The 17,810-nt window shown below is 43.7% G+C and overlaps 2 protein-coding genes across 2 annotated transcripts; one reads left to right on the top strand and one right to left on the bottom strand.

Annotated features, from left to right (window-relative positions):
* The first annotated feature begins 3,603 nt into the window (after positions 1–3,603).
* On the top strand, positions 3,604–7,171 carry LOC124690532 (lysine histidine transporter 2-like). The gene is made up of 8 exons (XM_047223909.1): positions 3,604–3,660; positions 4,942–5,096; positions 5,404–5,790; positions 5,916–6,309; positions 6,405–6,510; positions 6,600–6,691; positions 6,772–6,840; positions 6,928–7,171. Exons 1-8 carry the CDS (start codon positions 3,619–3,621, stop codon positions 7,024–7,026), a joined length of 1,344 nt encoding a protein of 447 aa, XP_047079865.1. The 5' UTR covers positions 3,604–3,618; the 3' UTR covers positions 7,027–7,171.
* An 823-nt stretch (positions 7,172–7,994) lies between these two features.
* On the bottom strand, positions 7,995–14,765 carry LOC124655152 (transcription factor GTE9-like). Its single transcript, XM_047194108.1, has 10 exons — positions 13,424–14,765; positions 13,302–13,350; positions 13,070–13,225; positions 10,671–10,744; positions 10,496–10,535; positions 9,515–9,583; positions 9,306–9,415; positions 9,151–9,217; positions 8,932–9,074; positions 7,995–8,848 (listed from the first exon to the last, which is right to left on the bottom strand). The coding sequence occupies exons 1-10, from the start codon at positions 14,744–14,746 to the stop codon at positions 8,591–8,593; spliced, it is 2,289 nt and encodes a 762-aa protein (XP_047050064.1). The 5' UTR covers positions 14,747–14,765; the 3' UTR covers positions 7,995–8,590.
* Between the last annotated feature and the right edge of the window lie 3,045 nt (positions 14,766–17,810).

Here is a 17,810-nt window from a genome sequence, read left to right as displayed (position 1 = left end):
GCTAAATGTAACCAAATCTGAATTTGGTCCGTATGCATCTTTTTGATGCAGAGGCTGGGGCACATCCCCCATTTCGAAAAAAAAAAAATGTAACCAAATCTGAATTTTAATTGCTAAATTTTTCATCGCTGAAAAACAAATTTCGAGGATGAACGGATCTCCGAGGATTTGATATAGGAAACCGTTTCATCCTTTAACGAAAATTGCAAAAATGAAAGGTTTTCTTCTTTAAAACAAATTTGAACAAAATAAACGGGTTTCACAGGTTTTGCTACATGAATAGATATTTTTGATGTCACAAAAAATGCAAAATAAACATGAACGGTTTCCCCCTTTAAACAATTTTCGGTGATGAATAAGGAATTTCGAGGATGAACGGATTTATGAACCATGAACATTCCTACTACATGAACGAAATTCAACTATAAAAACAGTTTCCTCCTTGAACATTCCTATTACATAAACGAATTCCACCTATCAACGGTTTCCACTTTTGAACAAAAATTTGAAAAAAGCAAAACATGAATGGTTTTATTCTTTAAAACTAAAATCAACAGATGGAATGGATTTCACGGGGTGTTGGTTACATGAACGAGAATCAACTACAAAAAACGGTTTCCTCCTTGAACATTGCTATTACATGAACGAATTTCACCTATGAACAGTTTCCACTTTGGAACAAAAATTGAAAATTGCAAAACATGAATGGTTTCCTCCTTTGAAAACAAAAATCAACATATGGAACGGATTCATGGGGGTTTGGTTACATGAACAGATATTTGTGATGACACAAAAAATGCAAAAAAAACATGAATGATTTCCTCCTTTAAACAATTTTCGGTGATGAAAAAGGAATTTCGAGGATGAACGGATTTTTGAACCTTGAACATTCCTACTACATGAATGAAATTCAACTATATTACATGGACGAATTTCACCTATGAACGGTTTCCACTTTGGAACAAAAATTGAAAATTGCAAAAAATGAATGGTTTTCTTCTTTAGAAACAAAAATCAACATATATGGACGGATTTCACTGGGGTTTTGGTTACATGAACATATATAAATGATGAACAAAAATTGCAAAAAAAACCATGAACGATTTCCTACTTAAAAAACAAATTAGGGGGATGAACGGATTTCCGAGGATTTGATATACGAAACGGTGATCTTCTTTAAAACAAATTTCCGAGGATTTGATGAACGGATTTTTGAACCTTGAACATTCCTTTTACATCAACGAAAATCACCTACAAAAACGGTTTCGTCCTTGAACATTGCTATTACATGAACGAATTTCACCTATGAAAAGTTTCCACTTTGGAACAAAAATTGAAAATTGAAAAACATGAATGGTTTCCTCCTTTGAAAGCAAAAATCAACATATGGAACGGATTCATGGGGGTTTGGTTACATGAACAGATATTTGTGATGACACAAAAAATGCAAAAAAACATGAATGATTTCCTCCTTTAAACAATTTTCGGTGATGAAAAAGGAATTTCAAGGATGAACAGATTTTTGAACCTTGAACATTCCTACTACATGAATGAAATTCAACTATATTACATGAACGAATTTCACCTATGAACGGTTTCCACTTTGGAACAAAAATTGAAAATTGCAAAAAAGAATGGTTTTCTTCTTTCGAAACAAAAATCAACATATATGGACGGATTTCACGGGGGTTTGGTTACATGAACAGATATAAATGATGAACAAAAATTGCAACAAAAAAAACCATGAACGATTTCCTACTTAAAAAACAAATTAGGGGGGTGAACGGATTTCCGAGAATTTGATATACGAAACGGTGATCTTTTTTAAAACAAATTTCCGAGGATTTGATGAACGGATTTTTGAACCTTGAACATTCCTTTTACATCAACGAAAATCACCTACAAAAAACGGTTTCCTCCTTAAACATTGCTATTACATGAACAAATTTCACCTATGAACAGTTTCCACTTTGGAACAAAAATTGAAAATAGCAAAACATGAACGGTTTCCTCCTTTAAAAAAATTTCGGTGATGAAAAAGGAATTTCGAGGATGAACAGATTTTTGAACTTGAACATTCCTACTACATGAACGAAATTCAACTATATTACATGAACGAATTTCACCTATGAACGGTTTCCACTTTGGAACAAAAATTGAAAATTGCAAAACATGAATGGTTTTATTCTTTAGAAACAAAAATCAACATATATGGACGGATTTCACGATAGGGTGCGGGAAAGAGTACACGAACCTGCGGCTGCCATCGCCGACGAGACGGCGAAGCGAATCGCCCGCGGTCGGAAGCGCAGGCGGTCGCCCGCGGTCGGAAGCGCAGGTGAAGAAATCCAGCGCCCTCGCCACCGGAAAGAGAAGGAGCTGGGCCAAACAGCACATGAGCTCCCGACCAGAATAAGGCTAATATACGAAAGAGTCTGTATGAACCCGAAGAAGTTAACGGGCCAGGCCCATAAGGCTCGCGAAGGAGCGGGGGGTATGCGGAACGCCGGATCGTTCCCGCAATGAGCGATGAATAGGAATAGCCACGCTGCTCTGTGAAGGGGAGCGCCTACTATCTGCCTTAAGCGGGAGCGACGGTTCGATCCGCCTGAAGAGCATCCGCCTGGGCCACTCGGCCCAACAAGGTACTGCTTCTCTCTACTTTTTCTCCTTTCAGTTTTAGATTTATAAATGTTCAAATCTAAAAAAAGTTTAAATTTGAAAAAAGTTTGGATTAAATTTTTTTCAGATTTAAGAATATTCGAATCTAAAAAAGTTCAAAATTAAAAAATGTTCAAATATGAAAAAAAATCAAATTAAAATGTATGCAAAATTTCAGAAAAAAAATCAAATCTGAAAATTGTTCAAACGCGAAAAATGTTCATATCTAAAAATGTTCAAAAATAAAATTTGTTTAAACTAAAAAATTGTTGAAATTTAAAAAAGTTCAAATCTAAAAATGTTCATACTTAAAAAAACGTTCAATTTTGAAAAAGTTTGAAGTTTGCAAAGTTCAGAAAAAACCAATTGGCAAAAACAAAAAACTGGAAGGAAAAAACCAGTAGAAAATAAGAAAAACTGAAGAAAAAACGAAGCAAATCCAATTCCGTCGCTAAATGGGCCGGCCCAACTCCTTCTCGCTCTGAGCGGAGCGACCGCTCGCTCCCGCTTTGAGCGGAGAATAGGGATCGCGGAAAATTTGCATCGCCGGGCTGAAAATCCAGATGTCGGACCGCGATCCAGGCCAAATACCTGCCTCGGGACTCGTTCGTAATCCGTACTGGACTACGGGTGTTGGAACTCGTGTCCCGCATTTTTCTGCCGCGCTGGCGTGCCATCAGTCAACCCAACAACATTCTTTCATTTCCTCGAAGGAAAAAAAAGTAGAGTAATAACGAACCCAGCGAGAGGTGCGCTCTGGCGGCTGGCGCATGGCGGCGGGCGGTGGGCTCTCCTGCATCTGAACCTCTCCATATAAAGACCACGACGACTCGGCCGCCTCCACCATCCCTGCAACTCCATCTCTTTCTCGTCCTCTTTGTGTGACTCCGGCCATTGCTGGAGCCCTGAAGCTCGCCGTCTTCGTCGGTGGTCGACGGGAAGCGCGCGCCGCCGGCCATGGGGACGCAGGCGTCGCCGGAGAACTGCACGCCGCCAAAGGTGATCTGATTCTCTCTCTCTCTCTCTCCTGCGCTGCGTCCGTACGTCGTGATCTGATTTTCTCGGCAATGTTCCTCTACCCATGGAACAAAAACCTCCACTCTTCTGTAGAGAGATAGAATCAAACTTAGAGTTGTCCTAGCCATCGAACAGCAGTGAGCGAGATCGAAATGGGTTAACTGATTAATAGGGCAAAGAAAAAAATTATGCTTTTTTTGCGTGGAGGATTCTCTTGTCCCGGCATGTCGCGCTAGTTCATCTTCTTCATGTGAATCTGAAAATCTTCTTTCCCCGAGAAACCATGTGAAACTGTGGCGGCATCTTGCAACAGTGTGGGCGTCATATAATCAGTGTGATTCGTGATGCTTTGCCTTAACTGCGGAATTTACCCTTTTCCTCCTAAAATTAATGCGTGTGCCACCTCCTGTTACCAGCTGTAATTTTGCATTATAACTGCCATCCTGTTCTCTGTTTTTTTAAGATCCGCTCCAGCATATTACAACTTTTTTTTGTTTCAGAAGAAAAATATTGAAACTATAAAGCTAATGTGCTTTAGAAAATATATAGAAACAGATCAATCAATAAAGAAAAAGACTGCGTGGTCCATGCACCTTGTACTCCTACTTGGACTAACAAGTATGAACGGTCTTGATGCGTACTTCCAGTCCAGTGCTGTTTCGCTTTCGGAACAGGTAATAGCTCACACTTGCCTACAAAAGAGAAAAAACTCACACTTTTAATTCTCCATTAACTACTTTCCTTATACATCATGGGATTGATTTTGCTAAAGAAATTGTACAATAGTATGAATTACTAGTAGGAGTATTTGTTTTGGAAAAAAGAAGATTATCTTTGGATGGGAGGTTCTCATAAAAAATCTAGAAAACCACACAGCAAAGGTAGGGAGAATCTCTCGTACTCCGGGCAGGAAAACGTTACTCTTTTGACTGGTAGTCTCATGCAAGACTGTTAGGTGAACATGCGTGGTTGAAAAATCAAAGATCTTTACCATGAGGTGACACTGACTGATAGGCTCTGATCATTACATATTTGTCTTGGGCGACTACTTGGCCATGTGACAAGTCAACTGCCCATTTCAAAAGGAATCATCCCCTTTGAAATTTTGATGTTGCCGACTACCTATAGGTTTTGAAATTGGAATGGTAGATGGTTATGAAATTAATTGGTCCATTTGTGCTAACAGTTTTGATATTGTACAGTAATACCTATTTTGTGTGAGCATAAGACCTGTAAGCTAACAAAAATGACGAACACTCACAGGATGAGAGGACTGCGCGGGAGAAGGCGATCGACGACTGGCTTCCTATCACATCGTCGAGGAAAGCAAAGTGGTGGTACTCCGCCTTCCACAATGTCACCGCCATGGTTGGCGCTGGGGTGCTAAGCCTCCCCTACGCCATGTCCGAGCTCGGTTGGTATGTACCGATACTTTGCCATGACACATATTACCTCTGTTCCACAATATAGATGTTTTGGTAGGTTATTTTAGCCTACCAAAACATCTCATATTTATGAATGGAGGTAGTACATACGTTTGAACCATGCTGCTTCAAATTAAGCTTTCAGTTTTGAATGGTGATACCAACCGACTGAATGACATGTCGGATCCAAATGCCGAACTCACGGCTGGTCCAGTTCTCAAAGCTCTAAAACTTGAAACGGCATATAGAATACGTGTCATCACTCATCAGTTCAGTGGTTTTTGTTTCTGTTTTTGTGCAGGGGTCCCGGCATCGCTGTGATGACCTTGTCATGGATCATCACGGTGTACACTCTGTGGCAGATGGTGGAGATGCACGAGATGGTCCCTGGGAAGCGGTTCGACCGGTACCACGAGCTCGGGCAGCATGCCTTTGGCGACAAGCTCGGCCTCTGGATCGTGGTGCCGCAGCAGCTCCTCGTCGAGGTCAGCCTCAACATCGTGTACATGGTCACCGGTGGCAACTCGCTCAAGAAGTTCCACGACGTGATCTGTGACGGCAAGTGCAAGGACATCAAGCTCACGTACTTCATCATGATCTTCGCCTCCGTTCACTTCGTCTTGTCCCAGCTCCCAAACTTCAACTCCCTCTCCGCCATCTCCCTCGCTGCCGCCGTCATGTCCCTCAGGTAATATATATATATGTCTCCACCGCAAGCTGCTCTGTACTTGCTGTAGCGAATCCGGCAAATTTATATACTGTACTATCATTTTGGTGTCAACGGCCACTGACAAGAGCACACGCTATATGCAGCTACTCGACGATTGCTTGGGGCGCCACCTTGGACAAGGGGAAGGCACCAAATGTGGACTATAGCTTGCGAGCGTCGACGACGACAGGGAAGGTGTTCGGCTTTCTCGGGGGCCTTGGTGACATGGCATTCTCCTACTCTGGTCACAACGTGGTGCTGGAGATCCAGGCCACTATTCCGTCCACGCCGGACAGGCCGTCCAAGAAGCCGATGTGGAGGGGCGTGGTGGTCGCCTACATCATCATCGCCGCCTGCTACATGCCGGTGGCGATGATCGGCTACTGGGCGTTCGGCAAGGACGTGGACGACAACATCCTCATCACCCTCAATAAGCCCAAGTGGCTCATCGCCATGGCCAACATGATGGTCGTACTTCACGTCATCGGTAGCTACCAGGTACTTCCGAATTCCGATACATGAAATTCTGACACGTATTAGAGATCAGGATGATTAGATCCGACAGCACAACAAAATTTTATGTTTCTGCACAGGTTTACGCAATGCCAGTGTTCGACATGATGGAGTCATTGCTGGTGAAGAAGATGAACTTCTCGCCAGGCCTGAGGCTACGTCTGATTTCCCGGACACTCTATGTTGGTAATGTCCCCCTTAATTTCTCTCAACTCGACTCTTCAGTCAGGCATCTGACCATCTGTACTGATAATCCAACCATGCAATCTGTGCAGCGTTCACGATGTTCGTGGGCATCACCTTCCCGTTCTTCGGTGGCCTCCTTGGGTTCTTTGGAGGGATCGCCTTTGCGCCGACGACCTATTTCGTAAGCATATTTTTCGGACCCGTTTCATTGCAGCAATCCAATCCCAGAGTATCTGATCAGATTGAACTTTATAACTGCAGCTTCCCTGCATCATGTGGCTCATCATCTGTAAGCCCAAGCGATTCAGCCTCTCATGGTTCAGCAACTGGGTAAGAAGAAGATCCAAGCTTTCTCTCTGTTCTTCTCCCAGAACTGCAAAACATGAATTCCATCCTGGTTTTCCTTTTATGTTTCAGATTTGCATCATCCTTGGGGTGATTCTGACGATCGTGGCGCCCATCGGAGGGCTCAGGCAGATCATCCTTTCTGCCAAGACATACAAGTTCTATTCATAGATCACTCCGTGAGCCCTCGTGATTGGTTACTCTGTCTTTTTGCTGTCCTGAATTTTGCAAAGAAGATCATGGCTCAGTTAGACCAGAAGATGCTTGTGTTTGGTGGTAATCATGAAGGGATCCGGCCGGCTCTAGCGAGTGCTTGTTTTTAGAGCATCTCCAACAGACGCGCTAAATCTTAGCGCTGTAAAAGCGCTTTGCAGCGCGCTCTATCTATGTTTTGCGCGTGAGGACATATTCACCTCCAGCAGAAGCTCTAAATCTTGGAGCTGTAAAAATCCGTAGTTGTTTCTGCGCGCGCTGTATATATTCACCTCCAGCAGAAGCTCTAAATCTTGGAGCTGTAAAAATTCGTAGTTGTTTCTGCGCGCGACTTATACAGCGCGCTCTTTCCGGCGCTGTAGATATAGCGCACCACATAGCGCTTTTGCCCCAAGCTGTATTTTACAGCGCCGGTTGCAGCACCTGTTGGAGCATTATTTTGCGCCCGCGCGCTAAATCAGGCACTTTTTGGGATACAGCGCGGGATAGAGCGCCTGTTGGAGATGCTCTTAAGAACCCTGCAGGAGAACTGCATGTCATATTATTAAGATAGGAAAGGCCAAAAACTGGCCAGAACAGAACCAGGTTCAGAGTACAACTAGCAGTCCTTTGCCAGCAGTGCTTGTATTCGTATTCTTTAGATTAATAAATAAATGGAAGATCCACAAATTGTTCATGTTAATTGATTGTTTAGGGTTTCAGTGCAGATACTCCAGATAAGCTCTGGCCAGTCAAAGTAATCCCATTTCAAGGGGAGCACTGAACAAGATCACTGAGGCTTATTTCAAACGCCGATATTATATTCTCCATATTGAACATTATATCTACACGGTCCCACATTCTTTTGGGGGGAAATAATAATAATACAATCTCAGCACCACCACAACTAACCTAAATTGCACCGCAAGTTTCTCAGAGATCAATTAAAGCAGCTCGCCTCCTACAAAAAAAATTACCTCCTGAATCCTAATACGAGGTATGCTCAGGATAGCCCCATACATCCAGCCAGCAATGTTCAGGAAAAGAGATTAAGCAATGGAAAATGAAACTGCAGAGAAGATAAACTTAAAACTGTTTTTCCATCTATCAACCAACCTCTTTGTACAATTTCCAGGATTACATTCACAACAGGAAATGCCACTGAACTACCATCAAAACGGCTCACATCATGTGTTCACGAGCCAAGGACACAACCCATTCCCCCCCTTCCTTTTGTTTTCCTCCAAAAAAGTATCATCAAAGATAATCCTCCATCTAATCACAGGGGCGTCCATTACTTCATCATGGCTGACAATAAACCCATTCTAAGATAGGCTCATTCCATCCGACTCCGCAATTGTGAAGACTGGTTTCCAAAGCCTGCTAATAATCATTTGACCAACCAATCATTTGACTTTGCACAGCTCATACATTCGGTAGAGGAATGGTACCATCAAGATTGATGTGCACTTCATATATGGAAAACGTCAAAAAACAGCTCCACAGGCCCCACTCAGTTTATCATAGAATGATCCATAAGCTGTCAGTCTATTTCGCCCTCCTCAACATCAATTGTTTGTTCATCCGACCCTACTTCCTCGTCTTCTTCGTCATCATTTTTCATATATAGTCCGAGCTGTTCTAGGGGGTTGCCCCCAAGGTTAAATCCAAGAGCCTCAGGCGTATGACTTGGACTCATTTCACCGACCAAGTTGTGATGCTGTTCACTTGTGACAGTTCCGAGCATTTCAAAATCTTTTAAGAAGAGACTCCCTTCATTGATTTCTACGGTTTTCTCCATCTGCAGGATCAATAGTTTATGCGCTTAAGAGCATGGATATCAACACAGCAAGATGTTGCTTGCCAGATTTTGTCTAGGTTTACCTGTTGCAAGGCTTTACGAGCTGCTTCTCTTTCAAGTTCTCTTTGGCGTTTAGCTTCTGCAGCAGCCTCAGCAACAGCTGCTGCTTCAGCCCTCTTGCGAGCTTCCTCAGCAGCTTTAGCCTCAGCTTGTAACCGAGCTTTCTCTGCAATGGAGATGGTGTCTCAATACACTGTATTGCAGCTGCCATATCAGCCCAATGATTATCAATTTCAGCTCACCTTCTCTTTGTAACCTTTCAAGCTCCTCCCTCTCGCGTCGAACTTTCTCAGGATCCTTCTTCGCAACCTGGTATGAACAATCATGTGAAACATGTTGGAATAGTATCAACTAGAGCCCAAACAATGCCCTTCATAGACTACTTTCGAACACACACCTGATCAAGAGCCTTCTCACGAGCCTTAAAAATTGTATCAGCAAAGCGGCTTTTCAAAATGGCGGCCCGGTAACTTCCAGGTGAAACCTGTTTCTCAGACAAGTTCTCCCCTGAAATATTGATTCATTAAATAAACTGTTGGAAAAACCATTTTATCTAGCAAAGCTGCACTGGGTAATCAAAGAGACAGTATAAAAGTCCAAGCGTACCCTCATCGTCAGCAGAAATAGGTACAGGGTCAGTACTTCCTTCTCGTGTATTCAATGAATTATGTGAATCTACAAAGATAACAGTTGATAGTAAAAATACGTAAGATGCAAGTAGATATTATAAAATTGCAGAAGTTGAACAAAACCAATCCACGAGCACTTTGAGAAGTTGGGGGGATCAACTGAATACCACGCTGTTTCTATAAAATACGGCATTACTACATCGATGTTCCATATAAGTAACTTGCACAGAAGTTCAAAAGATAAAAGTTTGAAGGAGACCCCACTTGGATGTAGATCCAATGACCAACCACCCCACCACCCCACATGTAAGGAAATGACAACGAACCATTTCTCTAACAGTTTAATATTAGTGGGTTAATATGGCTCTGACGAAATGGGTTAAACCGGACACCACTTGAATTCAGCCTCGATTGACTGACGATCTGCCCTTTTCTCTGACAGGATAATATTTAGTGGAATGTATAATGGACTCCACTTGGATGCAATCTGGATACACTTTGATGTTTCATAGCTCAAAATGTGTCTGAAAGTAACATGTTAAAATTCGCTGAATTGTCTATACACAATAGTAGCCCCTGCATGTGATTCGGTCCACATTATTTCTAACACTTCCATATTTGGCAGGATAAATTGCTCACATTGACTGATAATGTTTCGCCTGGCTTGTGTCAAACATCAAGCCTAGCATTGTTATTATCTAAGTTTTAATTTAAAACTCTTATTGATTTTAATCGATCAAATCCCATGAGATAGTAATAATTATTAGATAAGAAGTGCTTAGTAGAGCACAGAAATACAGAAATAGGTTATGTGACTAACTTTTGAGGACTGGGCTTTGATAATGAAAGTGGTCAGGTGGGTTTATGTTAGGCCTGATCAGGGATTTATGCTTGCAGATAGGCAACACGCTTGGATGGCTTCAGAATACCAAGGTTTTATTATAAGAAAACATCTTACCATTTTCCTGATCCAAGCTAACCACAGGTTGGGTGTTCTCCTGCAAGTACACAGAGAGCAACCATTGAGGAAACCGATGTCTAAAATAATCTTTGGTCAGTAGCATGTCAATTTTGTTCGAGACTTGTAAAATGTTCTAAAAACTACTCAGAATACAGTAACTGTGCAAAAGTACCTTGACCCCGCTTTTTGGTGGAGGAACAACTTTGACACCCAAGTCACTTCCAGAAGAGCTACTTGAGTCGGAACCTGAGGATGCAAAAGGAAACAAAATGATCACCTTGTTGGGTATGATAATTCACGTGAAGTAAAGGAGAATGACATGCGCCAAATGATATTGGCTTTTCTCGACGTGTGGGTTTTATCATCTAATATCATGAAAGAAGAAATTTTATGGACATTGGCTTGTTTTCTTCATGTTGGATCCATCGTGTAACATTGTGAAAGAAACAAATCATGTCCAAAACTTTACATGAGCTTGAGAGACAAGTTTTCAAAGTGGGGCTTCCAGTGAACCTAAGAACAGGTCCTTTAACAACAGACCTAGAGGGTGGGCCAGCCCTATGGTTCCCTAAAACAGTTGCAATGGTATGCAGAGTTGCCCGAAAAAATACAATAGGACAACTGAGAAGCGCTATTTATGGAACTAGACCATGCTAAAGAAGATGTTCTATAGTCTACTTGAGACATAATTATCAAATTGATACTAGCTCCTATAGTTTAGCAAATTAAGTGGTGCAAACTTCTGTTTGTGAAACAGTGAGTGTTTATAGTAATAAACCTAATCCAAAAATTCTAACATGGCTGACACTGTCAGATTCTGTCAAAGATTTGTACATGGATAAAAACATACAGCAGTGTAAGGAAAAAAAAAAGAATTATAAAGAAGCACTCAGTTTTGGCTGCTCCACTTACCCTGGTGCCTTGAGTGATTGGATTTAGGTATTATTATATAGCTCATATTCACAAGCATGAACCAAGTGAAATGAAACGCAGAAAAGGAATTTCATAAAAGGAAGCGAAAGTGATTTATTATCACCAATTCCTGGCGTGTTATCATAATGTTCTGTATTTAAATGCTAGGCTGCTAGCTGCTACAATCAGCTGGGAGTCAAACTCAGCTCTTAAAATACAATACAACCAGCCTCGATACCATCCTCATGTGTAACAGTGCGACTGTATGACACATGTTTGGCACTAGGTACTCATTAGCATCAATCAATTGAGCAGGGAGAGAAAACCTGATGGACTCTCTAAACTTGCCATACATCCATTTCATACTGCAATCAAGCACACTATTAATGAACCAAATCCTGTAATTTCAGTGTTACAAACTATGCAATCAAGAATAGAATGGTCCTGATACGAAAACATCAAAGTGAACTAGGCTCAGGAGGGTCCGCCTATAAAATGGCATTAAGAAAATGGAAATAATTCTTGTTGATACTTGATTTTCAGAATCTATAGTTCTAGATCTAATAATAATGGCATTGGTTTTCTTTAAAACAGGGCTCTGGTAGGGTTCTGGGTAGTGGCCAAAACCGATACCAATAGGGATAAGGGAAGGCTTACAAACATTGACATTTGAACTTTGAGTAATATATGTGCACCTACAAAATTTTGTGCAAATATTTGCTTTTTGTAGCCTATGCACAAAACCAAATTTGATGCGCATGAAGAGTAGCATTGGCCATTCATCCAGGAAACAAAAACCATACATTTATGCAAAAAAAAAAAACAGTGCATATAATACTTAAAAATGTACATCTGTTGTTTTCTGGGATGTTCTGAAATCTGAGGCTGCAGTTCTTTTGTTTTTTAAAAGGCCTTAGGTGAGTCCATGGGCCAAAAAGGATCCTCGCAACTTGTGGATAATAAATGGGCTAAGTGGTAAAGGATCAGCAGTACAAGCAAAAGTGTCAATGGCTGCCGCTTAGAAAAGTGAAAAAGGAAATTCTACCATGTTAAAAAGTGAGCTATCTTCACAATACAAACAGTGAACAAAAATGTGTGATTTATCAGCGGTGAGATTAATTGATCAAAATTTATTAACTGGGCCTCAACAATGAAGAGCCCAACAGAATCGCCTGTAAGCATTGCAACACTTGTTACTCATACTGTTATGTAAGTTCTACAAGCCACAAGCATACACAGGTATACAGGCTCTGCTTGCTGCCATGTGAACTAAATCAAACTGCTAACATGCTGTTGCTATGAACGATATATTAATATTTAGCATATTGAACACCTCTTTCAAAAGTTGGAACTAAACTAGAAACAACCAGGCCACAGTTATCAATACTACCAATTTTCAACTTATCAATTCTTGTTGACAGTGAATATTGATCGATCCACTATGTCAACTACGCAAAGCACGGTGCAAGTTATTTCAACCTTAAGGATGATAGTGCCAGAAACGCCATCAATTTGCAACATGCAACATGCAACATGAAATGGAAAAGTAAAGAGTACAGCGAAAGAACATAATGCTGAACTGGCATCAGGTAGGTAAAGATACAAAGTTAGTGAATGTAATATGTGAAGGTAAATGATAAATGAGCGAAAAATACATACCGCTGGAGGATGATCCTGACTCACTACTAGAAGTGCTAGAAGAACTATGCTTGCTGCTTCTGTCTGCTGTTTCACTTTCAAATACCACAGGAGGATATGCTAAAGGTGGAAGATCATTCCCACCAATATCAATGTCTTCTTCAATAAGCTCATTGCCTGCAAATACATGTACAATTATTAACTTCAACAGCAACCAATGCCACACAGAAAACATTAATGGGGAGAAATCAACCGTCATGATGCATGGATGGGTTGACGAGTCCATCATATTCACTTTCGAACTGTTAAACAGAAGAAAACAATGATCAGTAACCTAACTAGCGAATATCAATCTCCAATACAAATAGCACCCACCTCAACCTCACGAGGCTCATCTTTTGTAGTGTTTCCAGACTGATTTACTCTATCGTAGTCATCCAGAAGCTTCCGTAATTCAAATAGTGTATCATCGCTGAGAGCATTCATGTCAATAGTCAGCTCATCTTCATCAGCATCATTATCATCATTCACATGCGTCTTTATGAAGTCAACAACATGTTCTGGAATGAATCCACCATATGACTGTAGCCTTACGCTCAGTTCAACCTTTTGTTCATCTGTCATCATCTCCATAGCAGCAGTCTGTACCACTGGAGCATCCTCAGCCACCTGAGTCATCTGCACCACTGATGCTACAGGAGCATCCTGGATCAAAGGCGAGGCTTTCCTCTTCTTGGGTTGCAAAACTGGCTTGGCAACCACATCCTCTTTCTGAAAGGTGCTCTTCTTATACGAACCTTTATTTGATGAAGGCTTTTTCTCAGAAGGGTCTTTATTGTCAAAGATATTTTTCTCAACCGCGGCATTTCTTGAGTGCTCTACTACAGAGGATTCCTCCTCTGGCCGTGGAAGCTTCTTCTCGATCGGCTTCCACCTAGGTTCAAAAACACTGCTCATGGTATGGGCCATTATGTTGACCGCATTGCCGACCGGGTTATAAAGTATAGCATTGCTGAAAGTAAGCCTGACATCCGCAGCAAACTCCCACGGCGTATGGTACATGCCCGCATTCAGCTTTTTCTGGATGGTGCCCAGATCCATGGGGTGCTTGACAATATCGAAATAATCAGGGATGCACAGCTTGACAGGATCAACCGGGATAACGAAGGGGCCTGCAGAACGATGCTTCATGAGGTTCTTCAGAAGGTCCTGGCATTTCTTAAACGAGGCCGCGTAGTTGACGGAGCTAACCACAGGCCGGGCCACCGAAGGCGGCTCCCCTCTGCCGGACTGCACCGAGTTGCTCCTCCTGAGATTACTACTATCTTTTTTATTGGCGTTGAAATCACCCCCGGCCGACACGGTTCCGCCGTTCATGCTCGCGGCGGCGGCAGATGCTCCTCTGGAGAAGAGCCGGGTCTGCAGGGCCCTGACCTGCTCGAGCTCGTCGCGGAGCCGCGTCTCCAGCTCCTTCCTGTCGGAGGCCGACATCTTGGGCAGCTCGAAGAAGACCCGCGGCACGTTGAACCCGGGAGCGTCGTCCGTGTTGAGGTTGACGCATTTCCTCTTTGCTTCGCTTTGGGCCACGGGGTGATTCGCGGGCGGCTTGGAGACCCCCACCGTCTCCACCCCGTAGCGGTAGTCCGGCACGAAGCCGAGCGGGTGGCCCTTGGAGAACTTCTGCGTCTTCCCCATCATTGCGCGCGCGGGCGGGCGGGGCGGGGGTGGAATACGCACGCGGAGCAGCAGCAGGCGCCTAAGGACCGCAATGCGCCGCCGGGGGCGCGGGATTTCGCCGGAATTGAGCCGAAAACCTAACCCTAACCCCCTGGAGGGAAGGGGGGGCGGTTAGCTTATCGCGCGGCCGCCCGAGAGCAGGAGGCGGGCGCGGGGGGCGAGGAAACGTCGATTGAGGCGGCGCGGCAGCTCGATTCGAGGCGGCGCGGCGAGGGATCGAGCGACTCACCGAGCAACCCGCCGCCGCACCCACCGGCGGCGCCGCCGCGAGATCCCGAGGCCTTCCCCGCGGGCGCCCCGGCGCCGCCGCGGAAGCTGCTTCGGCGCGAGCCCTTGAGCTCCGACGACGAGAGCGGAGGAGCGGAGGGCGGCGCGGAGGCGGCGCGGCGAGGCGAGGCGGGAGCGGATGAAGGCGAGGCGGCGAGACCTGGGGTTTCTCTCTCCTGACCTTGGCGTCTCTTTTTTTCTCTCTCTCTCTCTCTCTTGGCTGTGCCGCTGGCGCAAGAGAGCTGTAGGCTCGCGGTGGGGCCCGCTGTAAGCGGCGGATGGGGATTGCACCGGGCGGCTGGGCTGTGGGCCCTGCGGTCCCACCGCGCAGTCACTTGGACGGCTTCTGACTTGTGGGGGGAGATCTTGGCCGTTGGGTTGTTAGAGCGGACGGCCGATATGAGCCGTTGGGTTTGTTGCGTGCCCGCAAGGCCTAGGGCTTCGTATATGCAAAGAAGAATCACGTGTTGATTTGCCGCCGTCACTTCATCGCGGGTTGTAAACATGAACACAAATAGCACGTTCAACCACAACAGGCCATACCATCAAATCAAACGATAACACACTCTCAACATCTGCTAGCCTCGAGGCTCCCCCTACACTATGAGAGAAACACCTACAACTACCAACGTTTTTTTCACAATGAAAACTTACAAACACAGACACCACACTAGGGCGACGATAGGCACCAAACTGTTAGGAACGGAGGATAACTACCCAACTCCATCACGGTCGCGCTCCTCCGTGCCCAACTCACGACCCCTAGCAAATACTATGGTGTGAAATAAATATGGTTATATTTTGTTTATGCATTATGGTTTAGTTCTCTCTTTTGATGTTGTGTGAAGAGTTCCATGCCATGTTTGCCTTTTGGACAAAAGAGCGAATTACCTCTAGGCATGTGGCGGTATGGAGGCGTCAGGCGACACCCTCACGTTGTTCTATCATCATGTGGCTAGAGGGGGGAGAAATGAGACTCACAAAGCCTATCCATATCCATGGGTTCTTGGTTGAAACCTTAATAGCTTGTGTACCGAGGTGGCTTGTCGAGTACACGACTGTGGTTATGAGGGGTGGTTGATAAGATGGCTGGTCTGCAATCACCCACTTAGGAACTCCTTCCTCAGACATGCATGAACAAAAGATGAAATCATCTAGTTGAAACATCAAACCTAATTGCTAGTGGTAAATCCTACATTCACCGAGAACACCTTAGCCATCTGCAGTTTTAGTCTTTTTCACAATGTGTTGTTCTTTATCTTGGTAGATTATTTTAGTTTATTGAAGCATCGACGCCACCGCACGAGACAACATCTCATCTTAATTGGTGGAGGGTCGTCTTCCATTCATGAAATTACACCCCTAAAAGTGTTCAGTTTGACTCGTGCTAAGCCAACCAACCATGATAATTTTTTGAACAAAACTTTCCCTATAAAATTCGCGCATGGATTTACTCTTAAAGGTGTCGATGAGTGCATTTTACAACATATTTTAGGCATGTAAAAATGCTACTTGCCACTCATATCATGCTCCATCTAGTTCTAAGTATGCCATTTATGCATGATTACGAGTTCTCTTTCATTTTCAATGAATGTCGCGAACTATTAGTTTTATTAGGATTTTATTATGCTTCTTTGTCTTTTATAAGTGTGTAGGTGCAAGGTGCAATTATGGATAAAGCAATGCATGGGAAACAAAAGAAGGAGCAACGTGGAAGAGCTGCAAACATCGGACTTAGCCATTTGGAGGGTGGAAAAAGTGATTTTCCCATAATCACAAAATACAAATCCAATACCATGGTGGTGTATCTCTTGTCTATACGAGTTTAATGAGCTAAAAATAACACCAAAATCGGAGTCTGTATGAAATGGCGGCCATTTTAGTGCGGACATATGCAACTTTAAAGAGCATCCATACTAGCAGAGCCTAGAGCCTGCCCATTTATATGCCCGTATCAAGACATCCAGGTCGCAGAAACTTCCAAAAAAACATACGTTTCTTCACCGTTTTGGCCCCCACTCATTCCTAGGGTTTTCCCCAAGCCATATGGACGATATTGGGAGGTCCTAGGGGCCCTCCTAGTTAGGCCTATATATGGGAGGGGGCCAAGGGAGAGAGACACACCCATCCAGGCCGCCACAGCGGAGCTCTGCCGCTCTGCCTCCTCCATTGTCGTCTTCACGAAGATCTCCACCATCAACCAGCACATAAGAGGAGAAGGGACTTAGATCATTGGAGGTTTGGGCATAATCTCCATCATCAACCGTTGCATCTACACCATCTCCATCGCCATCACCATCCTTTGCCTTCATCTTGTTGTATTTCCTAAAGTTTGTTGTGCATTTGAACAAGTATTCATTCATCTCCATGTACTTGATCTGTATTATTAGAGTTAATAGCACGGCGCATACATGAACTTGTCCGGCGTGTGCAATGTCCTCCACCAACTTGCAAAATATGCTCCACTTAGCCATCAACTTGATAGGCGGGTTCAAATTAGCACAAATCAGTCAGAATTTGACACCTGGATGACAAGCTGGCCTTGTGTGCTCATCTATTTTACGAGAAAGCCCCTGCAGTATTTATGTAGTAGCAGTTGGAGGCCTCTGAACTGGTGGCCGTAGTAAATAGACAGTAATGACACGGATACATTTGCACAAAATCCTCCACGGCGACGATATCAGCCCACCTCGAGCACTCCGCGATCAGTTCGGCGCGTACGTCGACTGCTCCTCCTCCATGGCGACGGCGACGACGC

Source organism: Lolium rigidum, chromosome 1, assembly GCF_022539505.1.
Source record: "Lolium rigidum isolate FL_2022 chromosome 1, APGP_CSIRO_Lrig_0.1, whole genome shotgun sequence".
Classification (NCBI taxonomy): Eukaryota; Viridiplantae; Streptophyta; class Magnoliopsida; order Poales; family Poaceae; genus Lolium; species Lolium rigidum.
This window is presented reverse-complemented; position numbering and strand designations above follow the sequence as displayed.

Coding starts and splice junctions, on each gene's coding strand:
- LOC124690532 (XM_047223909.1), top strand. CDS start 3,619: ATGGGGACGCAGGCGTCGCCGGAGAACTGCACGCCGCCAAAG. Junction 5,791..5,915: donor GCCGCCGTCATGTCCCTCAG/GTAATATATATA, acceptor CGCTATATGCAG/CTACTCGACGATTGCTTGGG. Junction 6,310..6,404: donor ACGTCATCGGTAGCTACCAG/GTACTTCCGAAT, acceptor GTTTCTGCACAG/GTTTACGCAATGCCAGTGTT.
- LOC124655152 (XM_047194108.1), bottom strand. CDS start 14,746: ATGATGGGGAAGACGCAGAAGTTCTCCAAGGGCCACCCGCTCGGCTTC. Junction 10,536..10,670: donor CACCAAAAAGCGGGGTCAAG/GTACTTTTGCAC, acceptor GTGTACTTGCAG/GAGAACACCCAACCTGTGGT. Junction 9,416..9,514: donor TATTTCTGCTGACGATGAGG/GTACGCTTGGAC, acceptor TCAATATTTCAG/GGGAGAACTTGTCTGAGAAA.